This window comes from Caloenas nicobarica, chromosome Z, assembly GCF_036013445.1.
Source record: "Caloenas nicobarica isolate bCalNic1 chromosome Z, bCalNic1.hap1, whole genome shotgun sequence".
Taxonomy (NCBI): Eukaryota; Metazoa; Chordata; class Aves; order Columbiformes; family Columbidae; genus Caloenas; species Caloenas nicobarica.
Window position 1 is genome coordinate 107,918,317 of NC_088284.1, and position 27,945 is coordinate 107,946,261.

The 27,945-nt window shown below is 42.8% G+C and overlaps 2 protein-coding genes across 6 annotated transcripts in view; one reads left to right on the plus strand and one right to left on the minus strand.

Moving 5' to 3' along the window:
- Positions 1–15,226, plus strand: part of RAVER2 (ribonucleoprotein, PTB binding 2) — a 38,924-nt gene extending 23,698 nt beyond the window's left edge. Inside the window, exons 4-14 of one of the 4 annotated variants that reach the window (XM_065657652.1) lie at positions 159–350; positions 1,263–1,389; positions 2,320–2,405; positions 4,968–5,072; positions 5,259–5,370; positions 6,443–6,693; positions 8,558–8,669; positions 9,040–9,185; positions 10,790–10,879; positions 11,530–11,658; positions 14,494–15,226. In XM_065657652.1, coding sequence (XP_065513724.1) covers positions 159–350; positions 1,263–1,389; positions 2,320–2,405; positions 4,968–5,072; positions 5,259–5,370; positions 6,443–6,693; positions 8,558–8,669; positions 9,040–9,185; positions 10,790–10,879; positions 11,530–11,658; positions 14,494–14,640 — 1,497 coding nt within the window. In that variant the 3' untranslated portion in view covers positions 14,641–15,226. The remainder of the gene's footprint in view (positions 1–158; positions 351–1,262; positions 1,390–2,319; positions 2,406–4,967; positions 5,073–5,258; positions 5,371–6,442; positions 6,694–8,557; positions 8,670–9,039; positions 9,186–10,789; positions 10,880–11,529; positions 11,659–14,493) is intronic. The other 3 variants (XM_065657649.1, XM_065657650.1, XM_065657651.1) reach the window with 3 other exon arrangements.
- Positions 15,227–16,281: 1,055 nt separating this feature from the next.
- Positions 16,282–27,945, minus strand: part of JAK1 (Janus kinase 1) — a 72,796-nt gene continuing 61,132 nt past the window's right edge. For both annotated transcript variants that reach the window (XM_065655805.1, XM_065655804.1), the window contains 14 exons: positions 27,612–27,718; positions 26,324–26,470; positions 25,207–25,294; positions 24,585–24,712; positions 23,915–24,050; positions 23,327–23,478; positions 22,423–22,573; positions 21,625–21,719; positions 21,318–21,510; positions 20,547–20,671; positions 19,664–19,836; positions 19,128–19,245; positions 18,907–19,017; positions 16,282–18,503 (listed from right to left, as the gene is read on the minus strand). In XM_065655805.1, coding sequence (XP_065511877.1) covers positions 18,402–18,503; positions 18,907–19,017; positions 19,128–19,245; positions 19,664–19,836; positions 20,547–20,671; positions 21,318–21,510; positions 21,625–21,719; positions 22,423–22,573; positions 23,327–23,478; positions 23,915–24,050; positions 24,585–24,712; positions 25,207–25,294; positions 26,324–26,470; positions 27,612–27,718 — 1,826 coding nt within the window. In that variant the 3' untranslated portion in view covers positions 16,282–18,401. The remainder of the gene's footprint in view (positions 18,504–18,906; positions 19,018–19,127; positions 19,246–19,663; positions 19,837–20,546; positions 20,672–21,317; positions 21,511–21,624; positions 21,720–22,422; positions 22,574–23,326; positions 23,479–23,914; positions 24,051–24,584; positions 24,713–25,206; positions 25,295–26,323; positions 26,471–27,611; positions 27,719–27,945) is intronic.

Genomic DNA, 27,945 nt, shown 5'->3' on the forward strand with positions numbered 1-27,945 from the left:
GAAAAAGAACCACGTGGATACGAGGAGGCATTAACATAGGCTGTCAAATGTTTGCGAAGCATTTTGCAGTCTTGCAAAGTGGTTCCTGGAATTCTCCATTTTATTAGAGATTTGAAAATGCTCCATTTTCTCAGCGCATTGTGCAATGTTGTTTCCAGTTTGCTCAAGATGAAGACAGTTTTATCGGGGACTTTGCGGTGGTCGAGTACGAAACTGCAGAGCAGGCTGAGAAGGTCCAAGAAGCCACCGATGGGATGATGATCAAAGGAAGGAGAATCCAGGTGTCCTACTGTGCTCCAGGAGCACCGGGCAGGAGCACGTTAGCGGCGCTTATAGCAGCGCAGAGGATGGTAAGATATTTGCAAATCTGTTTGCAGAACAAGTCCGATACACCTTGAGCAACCCGAGTTGGGTCAGAGGGATCCAGCTGCTTTGTATTAGGAAAACGAGACAAGCTTTTGGAAGCATTAGCCTTTTTTTTTTTTTGTTAATCTAGTCAGCCCAATTTGGTGTCCTTCCTAGGAAAAGTGTGGCTGTGCTCTGCGAGGAGGGAGGGTAAAATATGGCCACAAGATATCACGAAGTTATACATACATAACGCTGGGATTTTAGGAACTTTAATTTTCTGCACAATAAATTGTTCCAGTTCAAAAGAAAAATAACTGCAAGTGGAGTCATTTGACAAGCTGAAACTCGGTTTAAAACAGAGAGGCAAGAATTTGTCAGTTTTAAGATAAATTTGAAGGTAGGAGAAATAGTTTAATTTCATGCTTGATACAGAAGAAAGCTTTTTACACCCACGTCTTAGCAATTTATTTCCTAGAAAATGGGATGTGATAAGTGTTACATGAAACAGTCTTAAATGTGGAAGCAGAACACTCTCATTACTTTGGCTACCTTTAGCCCATGTCTTTATATTATAAAAGAGATGAGTGGTGCTGTTATAAGGTAGTATGTGGTGTTCATGGTGACAGCGCCTTTGCTGTTCTCCTTTATTGGTAATGCTGTCTTGGTTTAAGGGAAAAAAAGAAATGTGTCTCAGGAAAAATAATATACTTGAAGTTTTCTGAAATACTTTGTTAGGCGTTTCATTTGAGGGAGAAGGAGCATGGAAAGGAGCAGGAAATGGGGAAGGACACTTTGGGATTATTTTCCGTGTAAAACAAAATATGTACCTTAACATCGCACAAATTTGAGGGATTGCAATGTATTCTTTTTGTTTTCTCCTGATCCTAACATTTTTGTCTCTGTCTTAATTGGAGATGAGGAACAATAGGAAAGGCTTGCTTCCAGAGCCAAATCCGGTGCAGATTATGAAAAGTTTGAATAACCCAGCCATGTTGCAAATGCTGCTGCAGCCCCAGTTGCGTGGACATGCTGTTAAACCTGGTAAGTTGTTTTAAAACAGAGTTAAAAAAAAGAAACCCCGTTCTTGGTGATATGAAGCTTTCAGCAAAGCAGAGAAGCAGGAATACTATTTTAAAATCTGCGCAACCACTCTTTCAGTGTGTTTGTGTAGACGCTTTCACATCTTGTGAAAGCAAAAGCAAGAGGTAGATGGCCACACTGTTGCGTTTGGGTAAAATTTAGTGTTACCTGAAAATGTCCTCATGTTAACTCTGCGGCCTCTGAATATTCATATTAGAAGTGGGTTTAGAATGAAGTATCTTTTGCAGACATCGTTAAAATGGCAAGTTTAAATCTGATTCTAGATCTGAATTTCGCAGCCGTAGTGTTTCTTCCGTTGATTCCAATGCAAATCATTATTCACTTGGTTGCTACCATAGTTGTATGCAAGATTGCATAACGGCATCAGCCAAAAACATTTCTCTGTCTCCTCATGAGGATGGGCGTGAACAAACATATAAAACCCAATCTTACCACATTTCAGATGGTGAAAGCGTTAGGAACAGGAACGAGAACAGATAAGTTGGAGTCAAGTGGGAGGCAGCTTAGAGTTTGTGACATAATTACTGACTGAAGATACGCAGAAATTGCGTGTAAAGTGACCACTTCAGTGAAGAAACACTTTAGGTGCCACTGATATCTCAGAGCACTTTAGATAGTGCTGTGGTCTTGTGGTTCTGCGTCTTGGAGTGAAACACACAGCTTTAGAGGAGCCCCTGAAGAAAACATTTGATCTCTCGTATCCTGTTAATTGCAGATCAGAGCTGGGTGTATTGAAAGGTTTCATTATAGTGATGTTTAGTACACTGGAAAGTTTCATGGAAACTAAATCTAAAAAATATAGAATAACTCTTATAAAGATTTTTACTTGCCTAACTTACAAAACCGCAACTTTTTCTTGTGTTTCTAAAGCAGTTCTTGGAGCATCTGCAGGTTTACCTCATCTTATAAACTCAGCAGTTGGCCCACCTTTTTTGCAATTGAATAAAGTTCATCAGGTAAGTGACAAAATAACTTTGGTCCAAATAGATATTTGTGGAGGTCTTAGCTTGAAAAATGTTCCTAAAGTTTTAAGTAATTACAGCTAAAATCAAGTGTTCTCGTTAAAGCGATCTTTAAGAAAAGCACTCTAAAGCGGTCTATTATGAGATGTGTATGGGGGTGTAAGAGCAGACTGTGTTCACTGTCCACAAGTGAGTTATTTTATCTTAACCGAGCTTTTGATTTGCTAACTCCTGATGTAGAGACACCTTGCCATTACTGCCAAAAAAATCCCTCTTTAAATTAGAGCTCAGGAAGCAGGGCACATCCATTTCTCTTGGAGCTGCTCATACACACTGCAGTAGAGACTTGATTGTTTTCTCTTGTTCAAGCCGACACACTTAGCGTCATTGTCTTAATTTTAAAGCTTGCAGGGACCAAAATGTGCTATATATGCCTTAAAAAATAGTGATTTGCAGATGGTACTTCTTAGTAAAACAATATCCAAGGTTATAAGCTGTTTAAAGTGTTCTTGGGGGATCTGTAATTCATTGTAAAGTTGATACGACTTCCATATGGACACCAGAATTTCTGAAAGATCCTATACTGGATATTTGGGATGAGTTTGCCCTAGAAATTTGCCTTCAGTATTCGTGGTGGGGATTTTCATAAGTAGTTGTGAGGGACTGGAGTCGGTGGCTTTGATTTACCATTTCTGATGTTTCGGAAATTCTCATTTGAAAAATAAAATCTCCTTAAGTATTAGTTATTCTGTGATTCTTTTGGCAAAGATAGACTGATAGATCTTAAAAAAAAATAAAATGCAGAGATACTCCTTTTGTTAAGTATATTTAGCTTTTCTGGTTTGGTTTGTTTTGTTTTTCTGTTAAAAACTGGTAGGTGAATGTATCCTTTTGGAATAAAATAAATACTACTTGATTTTGCCCCATCAAATGAGTTGCTTTTGTCCTGTACAATGAAAAAAAAAATCACATCATTCTTTGCTTATACTTCTTTTATTTAAATGACATTTCCAGTTGGTACATTTAGTTACTGCTGCTCTCTCTTCTGCTTCCTTGGAAGGCAATGGGAGCAGTTTCTGACCGTGCCTGCAGACAGGCATGTTTTCACAGTTAGCAGTGACATTGATGGGGATCTGATATTTTTAGGCTTAAGGTTGCTGCAGCCAAAACATCTTAAGTGTTTTCAGAGAGACTCATGAGTCTTAATTCTCTTCCAGAGAGCTTCCTGTCATTGAATTAGCTCCAAACCTGGTCTAATAGACTGAACTTTTATTTGATTTTCTGTTACTCAGTGACTCATTTCAGAGTATTCTCTAAAGCCAGAGAACCAGGTCACTGTTTTTATTGTCATACAGATTCAGCTTCCTGTGTATCTTGGGTTTGCTATTTTATATTCAAGGTTTTGTAAAGTAATATCATGAGAAGAAACTGTATTTTTTAGGATGATTATGCCACAGCATTTTAATAATTGATAACAAAAGATTCAACAGAGAGGAGTTTGAACAAATGGGTTATTCATCCAGTAATCTTTCAGCGTGATTTTCAACTTCTTCCTTTAATTTCTCTTTGTTACAGTTATCATGTGCCCAAATAATGCATTTTAAACTTTCTCAGTGGTGTGTCTTCATGAGTTGTCCAGCAGCTTATTAAATCTTTATTAACCCAGAGACTTTCTTTTGAGGATCCTAACCAACCTGCTTTTCCTCTCTTGTATTTCTGAAAGTTTTGTAGTTGAACTAATATATTTACTTCATTGACTTCTCTAAGTTTAGAAGGAACAACCGCTGGTATTGGTGGCAATAAACAGCCCTGGATAATTTCTGCTGGAAATCACTAAGACAACTAAAATAGCAGATGTGTAACTAATCTAGAATCTAGATGCATAACTAAAAAGGAGGGGGAAAAACATACCTGGATATTCCTCTTTGAAAATAAAGATACTGTTTGGTATGTGTAAAGCAGGGGATGAGAGTCCCTGCCAGCTGCAACCGAGTCCTGCAAACTATATAGATATTTGGCGGCAATTATGTATTCAAATAGCAATGCAAGGCACAATGCAAACGTTAACAAACAATGAAGTCCTTATCCCCAGAGCTCATCATCCCCTGAAGTCCTCGTGTCTCATCTTTCTTACTGGCGCTGTGGGAAACTCCCCCGTCTGCACAGGCTTCAAACACATTTGGCTTTTCTCTCGTGGCTTAGACACAGGGGGTTGCAATGGAGTCTGGCTTGTATTTGGAGTATATTTGATCCTTTAAAAGCCAGGAGAAAGCATACTTGTGAGGTGAAAAAAGGGCTAGGAGGAAGAGAGGTTAAAAGAACTTGAAATAACTTTCTATGAACGAAGCAAAAGTTAGTTTTAGTTTAGTTGGTTCTAGTTCTAGTTTAGTTAGTTTCAGTTTTCTAGTTAGTTCTGTGGAAGAAATAGTTATTCCCTTGCTGTATTACCTCAGAAACTAATTTAAATCTCTTCCAGCAGTATCATCTGAAAATATTTCAAGAATGTGCTGTTTTCCATGCCTGTCAACTTAACACTTTCTTTGATGAATTTCGCAGAGTTCGATTCTGGGGAGCACATCCAACCTACTGCTGCAGAGCCCGGCTCACCTCCCGATGCCACAGCAGCAGCTCATGAAGATTGAAAACCTCCAGGCTAATAGTGTAAGCTCCTCACTTGGACTGTCTTTGGGCATTCTTAGAGCTGGTAAAACAAGTAATGGTCTTCATCTGGTATAACTTCACAGTTTTGTGTATCTAAAAAGATTAACTGAATGTGAAAGTTTTGTAAGAAATACCTACAGACAGATTATTTTAATCATTTACACAGTTTTTTATTCTTCCTTATAGAAACCGGGTTTGCTGGGAGAACCTCCAACAATGCTGCTTCAGACAGTTCTGGGAATAGGGGTAATGCCGTCAGTGAGCTCAGGCATGGGAGCCCGTGGAGAAGCTCTTAAGTGTAAATGACATTTTATTTCATACCGAATCAGTAGAAATGCTCAGCTTGAAATGATGCACCTTACTTTTGCCCACTTTAGCAATAACCTGTTTGAAGCTTATCACTGCACAGAGCTGGACAATCATGCATGTTATATAGCTGTATAGTTAAGCAAGTTAACAAGTTCTATAGCTATATAACCAACGACTGGTTTAAGCAGGGACCAAACTTGGAATATCTTGCCTTCTTGCCTGGCTTCTCTCATCCGTTCGTCAGGGAAGAAAGGGGACACGGTGGCATTGGCTGAATATTTGCAGGTTGTTAAATATTCTGCTTGCTCAGTTATTGCCATTTTTAGTGCACTTGGAACATGTTTTTATTTAGGATCAAAATTTGGGGGTTTGTGGTTAAATAAATCTGAGTAGCTGAAGAGGCACTGGAAATAGTGGGTGTTTTGCATTCGTGTCATCAAGCAATAGAGCTTTGACATCTGGTCTGTGACGGATGTCAATTTTGAATGCAAATTTCTGCGACAGTGATGCCCTCAATTTTTATGAGGAAAGATCAGTTGTGATACTACTTAGTGCATCTTTTTTGTTTCCTCCACTGAGAGCCACATACTCTGCAGTTCTAGACGTGGTTTGAGTCATGGTAGTAACCAGTAGCAAGGACAAGCTTGTGGGGAGGAGCGGGAAATGGTTCTATTCTGAATGTCTAGGCTTTGCTTTTGGAGAATACTTTATTGCTCTTTTGTTTGTAAAAAGAATTTTACTAATGCCAGTTGAGGTGGGGCTTTTTCCCCACTGTTCCAATGCAGGATCCTCTAGGATGTTGTTCACAGGTTTTTTTGAAGGTGACAGGACTAACTTATTATCATAGTAAGTGTTGAGAAAAGTCAGAGTGTTCTTCTGTCGTATTTGATTTAAATTGAGTCGTTTGCTCCTGGGATGGTGAAAGAATAAAAACTATCGTCAGAATCCAGTGTAAAATAGATCTCTCCGTGTTTTTCTCATCGCTTAGTAAAAACCACAAACAAAATGTACTGATAAATCTTGCCTAACAGAGAAGTTTCTCCATTTATGGTTGACTGCAGCATCTAATCTGACTCCAATGCAAGCGGCGGCGGCAGGGATGGGCATGCTGCCATTCTTCCCCAATCAGCACATTGTTGGACCAGCGCTGCCAGGGCAAAATAACGCTCCGGATAAACAACCGGCTACCGAAGCGGTTGTCTCGGGATCGCAGCCTTATCACCAGACCTTAACAAATCTTTCTGCGGGAGCTTTGCGGGCCAGCCATGCCAAACAACAAAATCAGCTCAAAAATACTGACATGAATTTGGGGGTAAGGAACACTGAACATTGAATACAAATACTTCCTTTTTCTCTTGTGTGTGGATGTTCTCTTTTTTTTTTTTTTTAATTTTAACATGCTTAAGAATTAACTTCAACTGCTTATTGCCGTTCTTCACCATAAAATTTGCTAAATCACAGGATCGTTCATGAGATATTTTAAGGTCATTTCAGTTATGAATAATAGGGAGAGAACAATAATGCTCTTTGGTGGTCCAGATGAATTAAGAAAGGAATCTTTTTACAATGCTGGAGGGTTTTTTTCCTGTGTGTATGCCTCATAGTGTTTGATGATGAAATTACCTCAAGGGCAGTGTCCCTTTGAAAGAATGAAAATTGAACTTGCGGTTGGATTTCATGACTAATCAGGAGCAATTCTGGTGGTCTGTAGCGCCTTTGGGTTTTGAAGCGGTGTGTCTATATAAATATGTATGTGTGTATATGAATTTTCCACTTTGAATCCGTACCCTCTTGTCCATAGCTGGCATATTCTCAGTCCGAAATCAGTTTTAGGAATTATTCCATTTAAGTCAGTGGAGGTGAGGGTGATGGGATTGGATTTAAATTAAAGCAGAATGGTCTATTGAAGTTTTTTAGTAATTTTGTTTCTGTCATTAACAGAACTTACTTTTTTATAATATACATAAATAATTCGATTTTTATAGGTAAAAATGTTCTTAATTCAGATCCGATCTGTGTTTTCCTAAGCATTCGAAGTGGTTAGGTTATAGATTATATAATTAGATAATATAATTTTGGTGTCCGCATTTGTTAGACAGCTTTGACAGATTTGGTCCTACTTCAGAAAGTACACTTTTAAAAATTTTTACAACACTTTTTATTGTAATGAAGTGGCCTATGTATAGATACACGTGGATAAAATACCTAGACTGTGTGTGTATTCCTATATAAAATCAGTGGCTTTATTGAGTTAAAAGGAAATGTAATTAAACCATTAGAAGTCTAGATAATTCCTTTATTTCTATGAATATTGTTTATCAGGAAAAATGTTTTTTTCTTCTAAATTCTAGATGTTTTAATCGTTTCCATTTCTACATCAGTAGATAGAAGGCCTAGTTTGCAAAAATCACTTCCTTGACAAGGCAGCCACAGTCTGTACAGTCATGTTATCTTCAGTACCAACTTCTGCATCAGATAAAGAATCACAGCACTCTGAAGCTTTCTGTGTTTAAAACCTGGTCTCAATGTTTTTGAAAAGTTGTTGATTGATACTATTTTACTGAAAACAGTATTAATCCCTTAAAATAATGGATTTTTTTTTCCTTAATGGGCTTTGAAAGAATGAAAGGACGTAGAATAGAATATAAACGTCTTTCAGCTACATATTTCAGACAAGCTATGGAACATGTTATGGCTACCTCATCCTGATTTCTGGTATTTATTCTACATAAGCTAAAGGGAAATAAGCCAGTAGTGTAGATGAGTGATAATGGCAGAGTGCAGACAGTGTCATCCCTCCTGTCCAGGGTTGGTTTGTCCTTTATTTGCTTATTTGGGTGAAGAGAGTTGATTTTTTTTTTTGTCTTGGCCATTTACTTCATGCTAACTCCCTGTATCTGGGGTCATTCTGGTGGTTATTATCCACTTAACTTCAATACAAAAGGTTTTCTTTAGTTTGTTGGGTTTTCAATATCCTTTAGGAACTTGCAATCTAAAGAGAAACATTCCTACAGAATTACTTGGCAAGAAAAATGTGGAGACAATGTGTCCAGATATTTATTTTACAAATTTTCATAGGGCTGAGTTCTTTTCTAAATCCTGCTGGGACACTTCCCTTATTTTTGACAAATGTTGTATGAGTATAATGCACACTGACCTGTCCGATTGTTTTGCAGACTCCCTTGAAAAAACAGACTTCGCTGCTGGGAGAACCACCAAAAGAAATACGGCTGAGTACCAACCCCTACTTGAATTTGGCAAGTGTGTTGCCTGGTATATGTCTTCCAGGTAAGCAAACATTTAGTGGTTTTAGTCGCAAGTTTCCTTGACCAGAATGTGGCAAATAGTTGTTGTGTTTGGCAGATAATTCCAGTTACCACAACATTTATCTTTAATTAAATGCTGTAGTCTGTCTTAAAATTGCAATGTAATCTGTCCTTAATGTTTTATTAGGGAAGGATAAATTGTCAGAGTTAATGGGATTACTGATCTAGACAACTTCAGAAAGCCTTTCAGTTTTTAGTAGCACTGATTAATTATGAACACAGCCTAATATGAAGTAGCAAATTTCTGTTGTAATCCCAGAATGTTGCTAAACAAGAGTGCAACCAAATTTGTGCAGTTTATGCAAACCACATATTCATTGTGTTCTGAACAGCAATTGCCAGCAAAGCCTCCAGCCCACCGCAGCAGACCGGGCTTCCGAACAACGTTGTGGATGCTGCCGTGTCTCAGGGAACCACATCACAACATGCCATGGAAAATTATTTTAATTACTCCCAGCAGCATGGGGAATACACACAGGTACGTCGCCTTGCTTTCTTCTGAAGCCTGGTTCGTCCCTCGGAGCTCTGGTAGCAGGGTTTTTGGCAGAGATCTGCTGGGAGATCCCTCCCTGAGCTGCTCGTCATTTTTCTCTGTGTGCTCTTCATGTGTTTTGTGGCTCACGTGTGGTCTGCCAGCCCAGTTAACAGCACTGCCCAACGTCGCGGACCCTCTTCAAGGGCTCCTATGTTTCCTGCAGCTGATGCCCACCCTGTTCTTCACTGATAGTTTATCTCTTTCCGTGTACAAAATAGATGTGGCACAAGTTACCTCATGCCAGTCCAAAAAAGCCTGAACACATTCCCTGCTGTGGTGTCATAACCATGGAAAGATTACTTCTGGAGAACCTGAGTTGAGTGCAGTCCGCTAAAAAATTAGATGTTATAACTTCTGCCTTGGCTTTTGTCTGTGATCAAAACCATGAAGTTTTTCTCTTTCCCTTCCCAAGAAATTTTCAGGTTTTCTTGAGCTTTGGCTAGATCCAGAGGAGGGTGCGCTCTACCAGAAATTCCTGTGTAGCTTCAGGGATTTGTGCAGTCTCTGCTGGCTGGTTTCATGGCACGGGATTTCTCCACCGTTTGCCCCGTTTGGTGGTCGGAGCGTGGCCGTTCAGGGAGGGCTGCCCTGCGGCTGGACAGGGGTTTGCTGTACTGGGTTTCACAGGCAATGGGACATTGTGTGAGATAATATTTCCATATTTTCATTAGTAGTCTGCATATAAATGTAATTGTATACAAATCAGAGAACTGGATCGTGATGTCAAGTGATGTTTAAACTCTTGGGTCTGCGCTGCGACACCCACCTCGGCCCTGCCATAGGTCTCCTGCCTTGTCCCCATCACCTCCTCCTCTCCAGAGTCTGTTGAATCTCCAGAATCTGCGTTGCTCCAAAACTCCTGGGGTAGAGTGGGTTGGGTGGAGGACAGAGCGGGCGCAGAGGTGGGCACGGGGCTGGTTTCGGAGGGGACGGGGTCGCGGCACGGTGTTTGCTGCAGCGGAGAGATTTGCCAGGGACCAGACTCGTCTCATCAGGTCACATCTGGTGACAGCTGTGGGGCAGAGAAGCAAATGAGATTGTCCCATGGGCCGTTGTGCTGTGTTTCTTCTAAGCGATAACATAGTCTTGAATATTTTTTTGAACCTGATTGTTGGCTTTAAATTCATTCTGGTGTCTCCTGGAGGTAGTTCCCAACCCTAAATCCTTAAAATACTGTAAAAAAAAAATCGCTAGTATTGTAGTGTTAGTGTTATTAGTATTATCTTTAGTAACGTGGAGGACTCAGGTGATGTCACCGAGGCGCAGAGGTGCCACATGTCACCATTCAGCTATATTTGATACAGCAGAAATTACATTGTACTTGCATCCACCGCCAAGGAAGTGGTGCCTTGTGCATCTTTTAAGCACTTAATGTAGTTTTCAATGTTTGGTTTGAGCTTTTTCACTGGTGTTCAACATGTTTCGATGCTTCTTGGCGAGCTTTGCCTTTTATACATTCTCATGTCCTGTGAGGCCTTAAGAATTGTTTTCATTTCAAGTGATCTCAGTAGACAGCTAATGGGAAGAGATTTTCTCCTCCTTTATAGGAGGCTGTTCAGCACTGGTATCAGCATTATGCTCAGGCATATAACTCTACCCAGGCAAGAGTCAATGAATTTGAAAATGAAGCCTCTGAGGTGAGAAATAATTTTATTTTCTTCCTGTCTCTGTTGGCTGTTTCTCCCACCGGCTGTATGGGCGCTTTTGGATTTTGGACACATGCTTTGTTGGCTGATAGCGGCTGCTGCTGCCCGTGCCACAGAAACGAGGGGCTGGAGGGCGTGGGACAAATGGCACTGCATGGGCACCCTCAGCAGGACATCCTGCGTGGTTACTCTCCAGGATTCATACTCACACTTTTGATTAGATCTGCCGTAAATAGCCCTCTCTCTAAAATCCCACAATCCAAAGTTGCCTGTAAGGTTCAGGAGTGCATTAAAATCCTCCTGCCAAGAGACAGCACACCATAAGCTTATTTCCCAGGGAGTCTATTGAAGGATTGTTTCTCGCCCAGGCCATTATATAGCCCAAGGTTTTGGTGGCCAGTGAGAAGCACACTTTTTTTTCTAAGGAATTATATTAACTGTCCCTCAAATCCTACATTTTGCCCAAGAAATTGCTGCATGCCTGAGCTGCTATGAGTTGTACACTCCTTCTAGCAACTGAGTGTGACTCAGCTCTGTTTTCGTATCTGCTGAGTGCTCATTACTTATAGCAAGTAAAAATGAATTATTAAACCTATTTTCTTCCAACTTCTGGTTGATGATGGATCCCATTCTGCATTTAGGAATCTACAGGTGGATCCCACCCCGACTACAGTACCTGTTTGCAGGTCATGCCTACACTTTACAGTGGAGCCCAGGGACCATTCCAGCCAGGCAGCTTGTACCTTCCTCCACAAAACCCAGTAAATAAGGTGAGAGGAGAGACCCAGCAGAGCGGCTGCAGCCCCTGCAGCTGTTGGTGGAAGTGCTTCTTAATTGTCTTCTGCTGCCACCGAGTGGACTTTGGACCCACGGCAAGCCAAGGCAGAGCTTTTCCGCCGCACCCGTTCTCCGCAGAACCCTGAGTTGCTCAGGGTCCCGCGCGGTTCCCGGTGCGCGCGATCAGTAAAAGCGGCTGGGCAGGGTGTGCCAGCGCCAGAGCCCTCCAGCCCCTGGAGACCCCGGCTCCTCGCTGCCCACAAACCACCAGGCAAAGAAAGGCCGGATGTTTGCGAACAGACTTCTTGGAAAGATGGTATCTGTGAGGCTGGGTGTGCCAGAATGCCTTGAAGGAGGCAAATGAAGTACGACGTGAACAAAGGAGGAGGGAGGAGGAAGTTCACACTGGTTTTAGATGGTTTTTTTGCCTCACTTGCAGATGTTTTGCAGTGAGTGCCACTGGGATAAAACCTCTGAAGTGGAGTTAGCAAGTCATGGCAGTGTCCAGATTACCTACAGCCACCACTTTGTAGTCCTGCTAACTGGGAGGAAAACTATTGTAAAATGGCTTTAATTCCAAATATGTAACAGATGTCATATGCAACCTAGTTCAGCCAGACTCGTTGCGCAAAGCTTCCTTTGTCTGTCGCACCCAGCAGTCGCTTAGTTTTCATCAATAAAGATGCGGGAGGGATGGGGGAATGCTATGGTAGCAGTAAGGACCAGCTTAAAGGAGGCTGGACTGACAGGAGGCTGGTTTAACAAAGCCTGAGACGGTGGGGATGAAAGCTTTGTTCAGTCTGAGCGCAGGTTGTCTTTCCTGAATGCCTTAGAAGTCCTGAGGAATTCACACCCTCATGCCGTAAGTAAATCACACTGTTCCTGCTTTTACAGAAGGGGGAGACCTTAAAAGATGGGATGGGAGGGACCCTTTTGGAGGAGATTTAGAAGGAGCACACAACCGTAGCAATTCGTGACTCCTAGATAGGACCCGGTTTTGCTGTGTTTTGGGATAGAGGTGGCCAAGGCCTGAACGTGGTGCCATGGGCTGTGAAACCTCTAGCTCTGTGCAGCAAAAAGTGGAGCTTTGGGGTTCCTAACAGCTCTGGTATCACTGAAAACAAGTGAAACGGTAACAAGAGGAGAGAAACTGAAAGGTATTCGTTAGCTCAAACCTCAGACTATCTCTAGCCTAAAGAGGAAAGCTTGTATGTGGAGGTGATGTTGAACAGCTTGCTTGAAAGTTTGTTTTGATGCCAGATGCCATAAAAGGCAGAAAGAAAGTGGTCGGTCCCTTGGCACAGACCAAGCAGAGGATGGTTTGCCTGCAGCGAGGTACTTTGCTCATTCCTGGAATGATAAATCCCAGTGAAGAGGGACACAGACCCGTCCCCAAGAGGCTGTTGTATCGGTTAACGGGTGTGTGCTCGTGTGTGCACTCGCTGCAATCCTGCAACCCGTTTGTCTCCGTGTCTGGGAGCTGCATTTCAGGGGTTCAGAGCATGGTCGGGGGTTTGTGTGAAGCACACAGGAGATGCGGCGCTGGCACGCCAGCCAGGACCTGGTGGAGCTTGTAGTACACGTGGGGCTTCCCCATGGGTGCTAGAAGTGCCAGGGGAGTCAGGGGGAACTAAATACCACACAGATTCCTATTTATGATAGTGACAAGTGCAAGCTAAAATGAAATTGGACTTAGCAGAGGATGGTTTGAGTTGTGAACGGGAATTGGCGAGGGCTGCTTCTGAGAACTGCTGGAAGTGCTGGGCTTGGCGACACTTAACTCCTTAACCAAAAGAACTGACTAAATGTCTTGGTTTGTAAAACATTAAGGTTTCTAAAATATTCAGTCCAACATGAATCAAAACCTGGAATCTTCTGATCTAGGAGCCAAATTTAACCCAGGATGCACAATGTTGTTGAGCAGGATGTGGTGAGCTCACGTTCAGGTGGTTGTTACAGGGCAGATGCTTCAGTCTTTTGGAACAAGGTGACTGTTTAAGCTACTTGGTAATGAAATTAATGACAGAGAAGTGATCAGGACTGACTGATAGGGTGGTGAGCTCTGGTGTGTATGTACAGCTCCTAGGGCTGTGGATATTGCGACGTCCTGCTCTGATGGATCCGAGATGAACTGAACCCGAGTCTTGTGGACCACAAGGAGCCCTTGGTGGTGGGGCAGGGTCAGGTCCTACCTTGGGACCCTCGGGACTTTGTCTGTCAGATTGAGCCATTTTAGTTGAAGTTTTGATTAAAGAACCGTTAACACTCTCTCCTTCACTTTGGTACCACATAGAAAACTCACGCCTGCAAGAGGTGGATGGTTTCCTGTAATCCACATCACAAACCACTTTCGCACGGCCAGAAACCAAGTCCGTCAACATCTGCTTTGCCATGACTGCTGTGCCAGGACACTTGAGCCCATTCAGCTCTCCAGGAGAAAAGAAAGAGGCACCAAAGGTGCCGCGCTGGTGCCTTATTTGAGGGGGTGGAGATGCCTGGAGCTGCTGACGCTGCAGGGTAACAGCATGGCCATTGCACCGCTGCTTTTTAAACCCGCACCGTGGAGCGGGGGTACCCGGCCCTGCCAGCCCTTTGCCCTCACAAAAACGCATGTATGGTGGGACACCAATGCTTTTACGATCCTTTTTTTTTTTTTTTTTTGTAGGGAAAGGGCACAACCACTGACTCATGAGCTGTGTATAGCTGGACCTTAAAGCCGAAGGAGTCGGGCCTTTGGAGTCGGTTACCGGCTCCTGGTCCTTCCCAAGCTTTATTTATTGACATGTTGGCGCTGGATCGTGTGTCACTTGTTTTCTTCTTGTCCTTAGGTGGCTCTGCCGAGAAGCGAGAAGCGAGGCTCTTCGTACCTCATTCCGTCCCTGGATCCTGGCCCCGGGGAGTTCCTGGGCGCGCAGACTCAGGGCTCCGCAGCGCGTTACGCAGAGTCCTCGCTGAAAAAAAAGCGCGTTTATTGAGACCTAAACAATCCCTCCCGCCCTCGGGTTGTGAAGATGGGCTTTTCGTACCTCTGCTATTTATTGCTGCCTTAACTTCAGACAAATAATTCTTCTCTCTGTGTGGGTTAGAAGTATCCCAGCAGGAACAACGGGCAGATTTGCCAAGGAAACGGTACGTATTGCTACAAGATTAGCCATTTCTGGGGAGTCGGATTTGTCTTCTGAAAGGACGGGATGGTGTTTCCTTTGTCGTCTGCCACTGAGGGGATCGGTGGGCTGGGGCTGACAAAGCCAAGGAACTTGGTGAGTTTTGGTACTTAACGTACCAGCCGAAAGCAATAAAAATCCTGAGGAGGGAAAGCTGATCCCTTCTCTGCTCCTCAGGCTGAGGAAGTTGAAAGATGAAGTATTGACAGTAATTTTTTTCTTATTTTTTTAACTCAGACTGTGGGGTTTTTTCAATCTTTTTTTTTTCCAGGATTGAGTTCTGCATTTACAGCCTTTATATTTTTAATATTTCCTCTTAATCCTGGAATGGAGACATACCAAATGTATTACCAGAGCCTCTGTGATGTTTTTTTCAATAAATGTTTGTTAAAAGTAAGATGCTATACTGTGTGCTGCCTTCCAATGTGAAATGCGATCTGGACAGGTGCTACTTGGACAATGAAGTAAGTAACCTTTATCTGCTTTTAGGCCAAGAAGCCACAGTTTTTCCTTGGAATAAGTAATTTATGGTTTGTGAATGCATCTGTTAACACAGGGTGTGGGGCAGGGCTGCCGCCCCACTGCCAGGGCATGGAGCGGGGTTAGAAATAACTGAAAGTGGAAGAAATTGGGGCATGTTGTACTTTTTCTAGATCTGGATAATTCAGAATTAGAGCTTAGACTGGGCTGTGAGCCTGGCCTGCCCATAACACTTCCTATTTTTAGCTTATTCATTAAGCAACTCTAATCAGAGTTTTGCTTGTTTGTTTTGGGGTTTGTTTTTCCTTTCTGCTGTTAATCCTTATAGTTGAAGACGTAGAAATTGTTACTATTGCAATCAGTGTTTGGGACAGGTGAATTATGAGGCAGCCCTCTGTGACGGACACTGGGGGTTTGCTGCCTTGGAATCTTGTTTCAAATTCAGGTTCTTATTTATTGTGCTAGATAATACTGAAGCCATTTATCAACACTGATACTTTTTTAAAGTCTTAAATCCTGCCTTTCAAGCAGGATACATATTTTCAAAGCTTAAAAACCAATAGAACCACTCTGAGGATCCCTCGTGGCTCAGAGCGGGGTTGCACAGGCACTGAACTGCTTGAGGCCAAATGGCATCGCCAGTGACAGGAGCTTTTCTGGGATCCGACCTCTGTGTATTGATCAACTCACTTGTACAATTTTGTTCCGACTGTTTGTACGTGCAGCTTTCTCAACTTGTGCTTTACACTGAAAATAAATTGTTGGTACACATTTAAAGTGGATTTCTGTGGGAAGAAAAGATCTCTGGACTATCTATACAGTAACTGTTTCGTGTAGGGAAAGGTTGTTTTGAAGACATGTTCTGATAACCGTTCCCATGGACATTACATTTTAAAATCTTTCTCTGTTTAATTTATGCTTTAAAAAGATATAGACATGGAGAAAAAAAAAATCTTTATTAGATTTGTTTGTATAAAGAGTAACAAAGTGCTTACAGATTTAAACCAGGCTCATAAGTGACATACAGAAAAAAAAACCAGGTAATACTGTAAAAATAAATCTGACCTCGTTGCAACTCATAATTACAATTATATATATATAGATATATATTTCATGACATCTTTCTGTTATTGTCAGAACTATCATCTCAAAGCCTTTTCAGCAATCCAGGTGTGGTGGGAACACAAATCCAAGGACAGGGATGTCTGACTCATTGTCACCAGGGGCCACATCAGTCTCACAGTCACCTTCAAGGGGCCAAATGGCATTTTAGGACTATTTATACAGTCCTGAAATTTAAAAACAGGACCGTATAAATGTAAAGGTCTATATAAACTAAATCATTTTTGAATGCTAGATTTGGGTTTCATTAACAAAAGCAAATATTTGTAATGATCCAGTAGCTGTGAAACTGCTTTTGAGAACAACAGGAAAGTCAAAGGCTTTCAGAAGCAGATCAGAAATGGTGTGTGGCTCCTTTCCACGCCATGGCAATTCAATAGCACCAGTGTCACCAGTTTCAGTAACACTAGTGGAAACTCAGTAGTTTCCACTCAATAACTGTAATTCCATATTAACTAAAAAGGGATAAAACATTCAGATGCTCTTATGCAGCCTTTAGCTTTTTCGATACTTGTCTCTGACCCTCCTCCAAACTGCCACACATGAACACATCTTCTAATCAGAAATACCACAGAAATTACAGCATTCTGCTCCTTCACACCTCTCCTGAGCAACCCGAAATAGCCCTGTTAGCACGAGCAGAATAGGGAACCGCTGGCATCACGTAATAATGCAACATCCAGCTGGTAAAATTACAAATACCTCAGGGAAAAACAAACAGAACAAAGTTATTTAAAAGAAAAAACTATGCTGTGCTCCCTTCTGCAAGGCCCATTTGTTCCGAGCAGAGAAATCTGGATCAAACAAGGACATCTGCGTCCTGGACACGGGTCAGCAAAGGTTTCCAGTTAAACCACAGGTCCGGGCCCTGGCTGGACATCTTCAGCTGAAACGCAACATCTGGTCCTGACAAGAAATGGTAGGTGGTCCCAGCACCATCCCTTCGGCTAACTGGGTTTGAGCTCCTACATCAAATTAAATAAAGGGCAATGCTCTTGTTTAAAGAATCGTCGGCCAAGTGAACGGTTTTCTGGAACTGCTAAACTGAACTAACCTGCTGCCGTCTCCTTTAGATAATTCTTCTTTCGCAGGGGATGCTGCCCCAGGTTCTGTACATCGATTCATTTTCTATCCCCAAAGTGTGTAACTGATTTTCTCTGCACACTTGGCCGCCCTGTAGCTCCCTGCAGTCCGAGCTGCCACACGCTGCCTTTGCACAGGCAGAAACGGGGCATGTGGCCGAGTTCGTAAAGGCAAATATATTTATCCAGAAACTGCGTGTCTCAATGAAATGCGTAACAATACATGCTGATCTTGCTGATTTTGCTTTGGTTTTTTTTGAACATGACAGTCAAGCAATTTTTTTTTTTTTTTTAAATGTATGCCAGAGCTCAACCCTGCGGACTGGTTAAGATAAGCCGATTATTTTGTCTTCTCTGGATTTTTTTATGCCAGAGTTGGTTTTTTTGTTACTAAAATTTAAGTGCACATGAAGGATATTTGTCAGCCAAACATCTCCTTAAAAACCTCCTCAATACCCTATCAAATATCATTAAATTACTATATCAAGTCCTCTTAAGTCCACCAGTTACTCAAGGAATAAGCGCACACAGCAGCTTGTTGTAAGTCCTACAGATTGCAGTAACTGCAGCATTTTTTTGACACGGTTCCTTCAGTTGGTGTCTATCAGGGTCCTATGGTGAGAACATAATCAGATAAAGATAAAACTGCCCTGCAATAACAGCAGCAAAAGGAGTTGAAGCTATTGTTTCTGCCATACCTTTGATCCAACTGTTGACTAAAACTGAAAAGGAAAACTGTTGGAAAAAGAATCCTTTAAACACATTAGCACAGTCAGAGTACAAATTAGGGTAGTTAAAAAAAAAAAAAAACAAAACCAAAAATAAGAGGTCTTGGGCATTTACATTTTGACAAGCACTTAAAGTACTGACAGTATAAAAAAAAATTAATTACATTTTACTCATAATTGTTTCAAATCCTTGAATCAGATTGTGAAAGCTTGTCCGTTCATCATGCTTGAATATCCAACACTTCCTCATCAGCTGGTCCACCTAACAAAAAAAAAAAGAAATTTTTAAAGGATGCCTGAAACATTTCATTTGTTTTTCCAGTAAATAGCATGGAGCAGATTCTCACTGCTATGAAATGAAGAACTCTGACAGAAATGTGCTGTGGATTTTGATCAGAATTAGCAACTACCTGTTACTAGTGGGGGTTTTTTTGTTGTTTAAGTGGTGGTGACAGGGCAAACAGCGATGCAGTTGTCGTGTAACAGGGACGTCGCGAACTTGGGAATGCCGATGTCAAAAAACATTTTAATGCTTAAAAAACCAAGGAAAACCTAGGGGTTTTCCTACAAAGATTAGCCAGGCCTACTCAACAGGGAACGTGTGGTGCTTTCGCCGTTTAAAATTTAGTGCCAAGGGCACAGTGTTACCAACGCGCAGCCGTTACCTCCTCCGGGCAGCTGGGCGGACGCGGCAAACGCTTTTCTTCCTGCAGGACGCGCACCAGCCGCGCCACCGTCATCTGTCCCTGCGTGGGGCCGATCATCTTCAGGAACTCCTGCGGAAAGAGCCGCCGTCAGTCTTGTTTCCAAAAATAATTCTGAAATTTTTTTTTAAAAATATCAAATTTAAGCAACTCGAGCAGCAGTTTCTTTCACAAGCACTCACTGCCATGGGACTGGACTCGGAATCGCAGTAGGTGAGCAGTTCGTACAGCGTCACGCCAAACGACCAGACGTCCGAGGCGATATAAAACTTACTCTGCAGCAGGCACTCCGGGGCGTACCTGCGGACACAACAGACGGCGTTAAACTCCCAGCCCGGACGCAATGGAAGTCAGCAAACTGAAGCAGCACATTCTGCAACCGGAGCGTCCTTGTATATAAATTAACATGCCCACAGGGCTTGGGATGTCTCAGAAATAGTAAATAAGGCATGAGTGTTACACAGCACATCACTGCGGAACTAAGGGAGACCAAAAACAAGATTGTGGGAAAATGGATCATTAAGAGCAGGAAGAAATAAACAGCACAGGAGTGGATAAGTAGAGTCTGCCAGGTGCCTTTTCCTTGCTCTGGTGTTGTATCTTTATTTAGGCTTCTTAGCAAAACAGGAAAAATCTTAAGGATGCCTAAAAGCCTACGGCTACAGAAGCAAAGAAAGTATTCTGCTGCACAGTCTGGTTAAAAAAAAAATGTTATTACCAAAAAACAGGGCTGTCGAGGTCGTCCTTGACCGTGTAGTACTCCTTATCGGTCTCGATGGCTTTGGTGAGACCAAAGTCTCCAATCTTCACTCTGTTCTCGCTCTCCACGAGGACGTTTCTTGCTGCCAGGTCCCGGTGCACGTACTGACGGGAGCCCAAATAGTCCATGCCCTAAACGAGAAGAAAGCCTTTCATGCCAGATTCAACATTTAAGTCACTGTTTCTTCCCGGCATCCCCTTCAAATGCTCCCTTGCTCAAGGGGTGATTCTCCAGGTCTCCCGTGACAGGTCCTCTGTCTGGTGGCACTTTCCAGGGTCCTTTTCTGACACCCCCCTCACCCTTAAGCTCAGCCTTGGATTCTGCATTTGTCGAGACTGTTGTTTCTGCCTTGTGCTTTTTAATTTTTGGCTGAGCAGCCACCATCCTCAGACCCTTCTCTCTCTATGGCGACTGTTTTGTGTCCTGATAAAACTGTGTCTACGCATCTTAAAACTGCCCCATCCACCGTGAGCACAAACCCAGCGTCTCTTGCCGAAAGCAGATCACTTCACACGGCCTGACCCCCCTGCGCTCCCATCTCTTCCTCGCTTCAGATTTGCACATTGCTCCTTCGCTCTTGCCAACAAACCCTTTCTAAATGCTGTCTGCCCTCGTAACACTTCAAATTCTGCAGCAGGAACAACTTCTCATAGCAAACTTTTATCCAAGGGAACCTGGTAATTATTCCCTTGATGGGCACGGGAGAGGCTGCTTTAGGATTCAGGGCCCTGGGGACAACACGAGGAGAATGGGTTTGTTCATCAAGCAAGCCCCTCCTCTCTCTTATAAATTAAATATTAAACTAATCAAATAAGAGTTGCAGGAAGGCTCTGATGCTCACCTTGCAGATCTGAACCGCGTATCTGAGAAGCTGTTTGAGGTTGATTTTGTTCTTGTTGCGGGGGAGATATTCCTTTAGGCTCCCAGAAGGGAGAAATTCCATGATAAGTTTAATCCCACTTCCTCCTAAAAACAAAGCACAGGTTTAATTTGCAGAGTATAGGTTTAATTTGCAGACCCGCGAACCTTCCCACGTCATTAACACCAATAATTTTTGTACAAGCCCACAGCACCAGTAGCATTCAATCTATAACAGTATCGCGATATCGCGTGACCATGGGCAGACTATGGCCCAGCTCCCGTTACCACCACTGAACCGATCAGGAGGATAATCTATTCCGTGCAGGACAGTTACTGAACATAAAAATCTTAAAGTTTTTTTTAAATATTGGTTTAAAACAATCGTTATCGCAAATGCCAACAATATAAGGCAATAGAGCCTTTTTCTATGAATAACAACATTGGCTTCTAACAAGGAGCTCTGGGTTTAGGGGGTTATGACCCAGCTCGCTCCTGGAACACTGACACCACCAGCCTGCCCACGTGCTCGTTTTTTAACAGATTTGGTGAGAACAGCAACCACGTTGCTCACATCCAAGTGAGCCAAGCACAAAAATGGGCAGGAGGAGGGACTGCAGAGAGAAAGTTTTCCATTAAGAAGGAGACCTAAACGCATAAGATTGAACTAAGGCTGTTTTGCTTTTTAAAATGCTCCATTTTTGAATGAAAACCCTTTTAGTGCATACTTTTAATATTCTACATGAAGATTTACCATCTTCCGTGCAAATTCCCTTGTATTTGACAATGTTCTCATGATAAAGATTCCTCAAGATTTCGATTTCCTTCTTGAGATCAGCGATGTGATTTCCTCCGCTCTCGGGCTTTAGAGATTTAACTGCCACTTGCTCCCCTGTGTTATCGCCTTCTGGGTCGTATCTGCAAAGTTCAACCTTCCCAAAGTGGCCCTGATTGGAAAAGAAAAGACCATAAACGCACCATTTTAGGCTTTTATGATTCACATCTTCCAGTTGTGTACACACACACATTTATCTTTGTTCTGTATCTGACATGGCTCTTACCTCTCCCAAGTCACGGATTCTTTTCAAGAACCGTTTTTCGAAGAGTGTGGGATCAACCTCTGTAACGGGCTTCTTCTCTGAGACGATATCAGGATCTGGGAGGGGAAAAAAAGCCCCAGGTCAGACAGATTCCTGCACAGACACCTTTGTCTTGACACTTCAGAGCATCCTCAGTCTGCCGCTGTCGGTGTGTTCCTATCCCTACAGTCACAACGCTTCCTATTTCACTCCTCCCTACTTCTTGACAGGGAATTCCTCCCGTTAGTGCAGGCTGGTCTGTCACCTGCTGATTTGCTCATTGGGTCTTTCTTCCAGATGCTGATTCAGTTTTCTCTCACCATACTTCCCACTCTGTAGTAGTTACTCAGTTTCTATGATGATTTATTTCTAGGTTTGGGACGTCAATTTTTGCCCTTGACTGATCATCTGGTAGTTGCTTTGTAGTGATTGCAACCCAGGATGAACCAGGAGACAGAGTTACCTATGTTAATGCTCAAGAGAGTCCTATGGAAATCTCACGGAGCTCAAAATTGTCTTGAAACTAACTTAAGTCCAACCATAACCTATATCCAGCACTAACCCGTGTCCCTCAGAACCTCGTCTAAACGCCTTTTAAATCTCTCCAGGGATGGTGACTCCAGCACTGCCCTGGGCAGCCTGTTCCAATGCCCGACAGCCCTTTCCCTGAAGAAAAGTTTCCTAATATCCAATCTGAACCTTCCCTGGGTGCCCACCTTGGTCAAAGAAACCAGCCTTCTTTGTCCCTCCCTCCCACCGATAAGCAAAACCGGGCCTTACTTTGTTCCTCCAGTTTGTTGATGTCCCTCATGATGGCTCTGAAGAAGGGTCTCTGGTGGGGGTCGTAGTTCATGCACTGCTTCATCAGGTCCGCCAGCTCCTTGCACGACGGTGTCGCCAACACAAAATGCCCCTCGTAGAACCTCTCCTTCTGTTAAGGTGCAAATGGAAACTCCAGCATGAATTTTTAGCTTTTAACTTAATAAACTCATGTTCTACATCAGAAGATGTGGCCATTAGATCCTTAACTCATCATGAACTTTTGTTTTGCCGAGGAAATCCTCCTTTTCAGCAGTAATGCTAAACCATCTCCTACCAGTAGAGAATTATTATTGTGCTGACTGGTGTAGTTTGGAACAACCACTGAAAACACATGAAGTTTCTAAAACACAGCAAAACTTCAAGAGAGAGAAAGCACATTTGGAACATGTGCTGAGGGGCTCCAGCAGTGATGAAACTGCCAGCTGTGTAGCAGAACAGGATTTATTTGGTTTTTTAGAGTTCAGAGTGAACAATAACGGTGTCCCACAGGAGAGCAGGTCTGAACCAATGTCCAAAAGGAACAAGCAAGAACAGAAAAACCTGACTGCTTTTAAGCAGAACCTCAGTCAGTTTATAACTGAGGGGTTAGAAAAGGACACGCTTGAGAGCATCAGAAATTCTGTTTAATTGTTACTATGCTGAGATTTTAAAACCCCCAGCAAGGTCAGGTTGAAGCAATAATTAGCAATTTTTCTAATAAGGACAAGACTTCCTGTGGTAATTTAGATGGATCAGCCCGTTATCAAGTCCAGCCAAGCTGGTTTTCCTGCAAATTGAAAGCAACTCAAATTGGGTAAGGAAACCAAAGTGCTAAAGAGGGTGTAGCTGAGATGTCAAGGTGAAGTTTGTGTAACGGGTTTACCTCTGCTAATGTCTTGTCTTTGAGCGGAATTTCTCCGTTATAGCAGATTTCCCACAGCGTTGTACCAAAACTCCACTTATCTGCCGCAATGCTTAAATTTTTGGAGTCTTCAACACATTCAGGTGCAATCCAGGGGATTCGCTCAACGCATTCTTAGATAAAACACAGAACCAATGCATCTTGGACTTAGTATCAAAGGACTGAAAAACAGCCTTCTAACTTAATTATTCTTGTCTAACGAGACAGATTAGTTTGGTTAACTAAAATAACCTAAAGCTGCAGTATTTGTCCAGTTTCAGGGAAATCTTCCTTCTCAAACCCCTGTTCTCAGAAGGATGTTTCTGTGGCTTTTACAAGTTGGTACTTCGAGCCATCCAGAAACTGAGATTCCTTCTATATTATCTCACTGGACTTAACATGACTTTTTAAGAGAAATTAATACAACCAGCACCCACCCTCTGCCCCGCTCCTTCCGTGTCGTTTTCAGAAGCTGGTTACTTCTATTCCAGAGCCAGTTCTAGCTGGTATAAATGATATTTCTTCCTCTCCCCCTCCCCACCGCAGTGAAATCTGATTCCTGTACCATACCTTGCCTGGACAGCACAGTTATGGGTATTCCTGGGTCGCTCAGCTTTATGAAAGGACCATATTCGGTGTCAATTCCCTCTCTTGCCAGTAGGATGTTTTTAGTACACACGTTGCCATGTACCAAATCCTTATCCTCCTACAGTAAGGGAGGAAAAGCACGGTGAGTGCAGTGAGCCAGCAATGCTCTGCGAGTGCTCTAACACACCCACAGCATCGAGGATCGCTGCAAAATACTCCCAAGCTGAAAGCCAAAAATATAGCTTGGAAGAGATTATCCTAGAGAAAAACAGGCAAAGGAGGAGTAGGGACACATACTGTTCACACTTAAGTGTAGAGCTGATGCGCTTGGGAAAAAAGACGAACATGATATTCCTTTATCACAAAGAACGTATTTGCAAAACGGGGAGGCTGTGAGAGCTTCCCCAGGCACATGATGGATCTGGTGGCAAACGCAAGCGCACAGACTGGCCTGCTGGTAAAAAAGGAGCTCATCACCTTCACCAAGAGTCTTTCTCCTCATTTAAAGCAACATAATAAATACAAAAATAATATCATTGCACCATCCCACTACCCAAAAACGAAATTCCTTAGTTACTAATGCACATGAAACCTCTTGTAGCGTTTGGGTGCAGCAGCCACAGGCAATGCTTTTGTCGAGGCGCCTCCTTACCAAGTAGCTGAGGGCACTTGCAAGTTGCTTGGCAACTTTGAATTTCCAAGGAGTTGTCAGAACTTCACTCTTCCGATGCATAAACAGATCCAGAGGCCCAAATTCAACGAACTCTTCAACCATGATATCTACAAAGTTAGGTACACAACATCAGTATTGCAATAATCGGTGTCTGGAGTAATCTGATAGACCTGTTACCAGCTTCCCCCACCCCAGGCAAGGTGGTTATACTTTGTCTTTATTTCACCTTCCTTAAAGTTTATTTCCATGCTCAGAGTCCAAATTAAAAGGCTGAGTGGCTTTATGTAGTAAACGAACAGTAAACCTGGAACAAAGCATTTCAAAGGCCACAGGGCAAAGCCTTCCCAGGGCAATCACTCCTGCCAGAGGGCCGGTGTGTACCAACACCACCACTCCGGCATTCCTCAGGACTCATCCACTTACGCAAAGACAGCACTGGAAGGGAAAACTTGTTAGTGGAAAGGAGCTGCTTTGCTGTTCCAATTCCACTCCTGTCTGCACTGAAAACTCAAGAGGCAGCAGCTGCTGACCCCATCTCCCCCCTGTCCCCACCAAACCTCCTGCTGAACGTGCTGCCCAGGAAGATGTTCACCCAACTCACTCTCGACGTCGCGGACACAGACTCCATGGAGGAGGACGATGTGCTTGTGAGACACCTGCCTCATCATGCTGGCCGTTTCAAAGAACGCCTGTGGGAAAGGGAAAGGGGTCAGCCATGAAACTGCCGGTCATTGTGGTGGTCATCCAAGTCTTTAATACAGAGCATCAATAACAAAAGCATCAGCAGAAGATCACTGTGTTTTCTAGTAACATGAAGGGTCAATGATGGTAGGGATCATAGAATGGTTTGTGTTGCAGGGCCCTTCCCAGCCCCCCCAGTGCCCCCCCTGCCCTGAGCAGGGACATCTGCACCAGCTCAGGTTGCTCAGAGCCCCGTCCAGCCTGGCCTGGGATGTCTCCAGGGATGGTTCAGCCACCACCTCTCTGGCCAACCTGGGCCAGTATTTTACCACCCCCTTTGGAAAAATTTCTTCCTCCTGTCCAGCCTCTGCAGCAATGGGCAGTGCAGTGCTGTTGGACAGGGGCTGTTGTTCATTAGGTCACATAACCGACCAGTGCTCTTCCCCATGGCCTTGTAGATGTGACTCATCAGCCTCTCCTACTAGATGATTAAGCAAAATGCAGGTCAAGCAACTTGCCCGTGGCCATGTTGGTGACAGAGTGGTGACAGAGTGGTGACAGACTGGCTGCCTGGCGCGCAGGGTGGGGGTGATTTCTGGCAGGCAGCCGGACCCTCCCTGAACCCCTTGGCTCTCAGCTGGCACAGTCACAACACCCTGGGTGTGGGCGTGACGGTGCATTTCATAGAATCATGGAATCATTTTCATTGGAAAAGACCTTTAAGATTGAGTCCAACTGTTAAAGGGGCACTAAACTTTGTCCCTAAGAACCACAGCAAGGTCTGGGTCCCTTTTCTTTGTGCTTACGGTCTGCACACACACACACCGGTGTGCCTGTCTGATGAGATCAGCTTACTGGGTGTCTCTAAAATTCTCGTCAATGATGGATTTGACTGCTTACAATGGTGAGATTCACATTCAGCATCTCCCATTCCCTTACCATACACACAACCCCTTGGTTTTTTAAAGGCTTTTCATGTACAATGTGGCGAGGCCCGGTATTTGTTAGTACGATAGACAAAAAGGAAAAAAACTTGCCAAAGAAATGTCTCTGTGGCTGGGGTCCAGGACTTTGAGAAGGACTTTAATATCTTTTTCATTTTGATATCCTTCATTCTCATCATCTTTGTAATTGAGAATCCCCGAGTAAATCTGTGTTCTTGTCCCTCTTCCAAGATGTTCACCCTAAGACACAACACATTGTACATTTTTCAAAGCAGGACATGAAGCAAACACGTGTAGATTTACACAAATTCTTGAATCTGCTTCTCCAAGTGGAGAGTGGACTCAGCCCCCCACCTCATCTAGCTACATACAAGACTTAAAATTATTACACCAAGAAACCAAATGACAGCGTGTTATTTTTCACTTTAGTGGTCTCTGACCATACTCACCACTGTAAACTCATGTGATATTAAAAGACTATTATATCTCCATTAACATGAAATGGGTTCAGTGTGATTGAACCTTACGAGACTAAACACCAAATGAATAAATAACTGGCCTCTTATTTACAATAAGCTGCTATCGAGGCAATCTTTCATGTGCTTCCAAAAGTTAGAGGAAGTAATATTTCAATGGAACGCTTTGTTTGGGAGAGCAATTTCCTCCTAAATAACAGAGGATTCCGCCTTGGGAGGTTTTTGCAGGAAGCCTGCATGCTGACTGTAAATATACCAATCAAGAAACAATGAACATCAGCTACATCTGTCCTCCCTGGTCAGTGATGCAATTTAAAAAACAACAAAAAACCAAACAAAAACACTGTGTTTTTTGAAGTTTATTCAAGTCACCTGCATCACTAACTGCAAACAACCATCAGAAAACTTGGGTGCTAAATCAGGTTAAAACACAAAATTGTGAATGGTCAGGCTCTGCAGAGCTTTTGAATATTTCACCTTTTTTTTTTTACTGCAGGATATTACCTTAAACCACAAGTTTCTGCCTGTTTCGCTGGTACGTCAGGCTTTAAAAGATACAGCCTATTTAGCAAGAAACCTGTTACGAAAAGCAGTTTTTAAGACTTTCGTGATTTTTTAAGAATGAGCTGAGAAGCAGCTCCTCCCACAGACACTAGAAATTGCTCAAATATCAATTTGATTTCAAGTGAAAGGCATTGCTTCCAATCTTCTTTTTCCACACAAGGGCATATAAACATTTAGATTCTGCAATAAGAGGCTTTAATAATCATAAAAATTCAACTGAAGTTTTGCTGAAGAAAAACAGGAGTGGAAGAACCAGCCAGAACAGGTTAATTTTATCTAATTTAACCTCGTCTAGTGGGCTGTCAACGCTTCTTTGCTTCTAAGGTTCAGCAGGTACCTACCTGCATGATTTGTTCCTTGAGGATTCGATGGAAACTCAGCTGCCCCAGGTGATAAACTGGCTGCCATTCCTGCGCCTTCTTGGTTGCCACGAGCAAGTTGGAGATTTCTGGAAGGCAGGGAGAGAAAATATTCTTTTCAAAGAGAACTGCATTCACGCTTCTCAGTGATATACCTTATTGTATGTGCTCATTGCAAGGTAAATCCCCAAAAAGAAGAAACTTTGACTTCTGCTCTGTCATTCAACAGAGAATTCACTAAAGCAGAGCTACATATTTTATATTATATATGAAGAATATTAGCTATATTGGGGCTGATATAAAGAAACTGATAGTG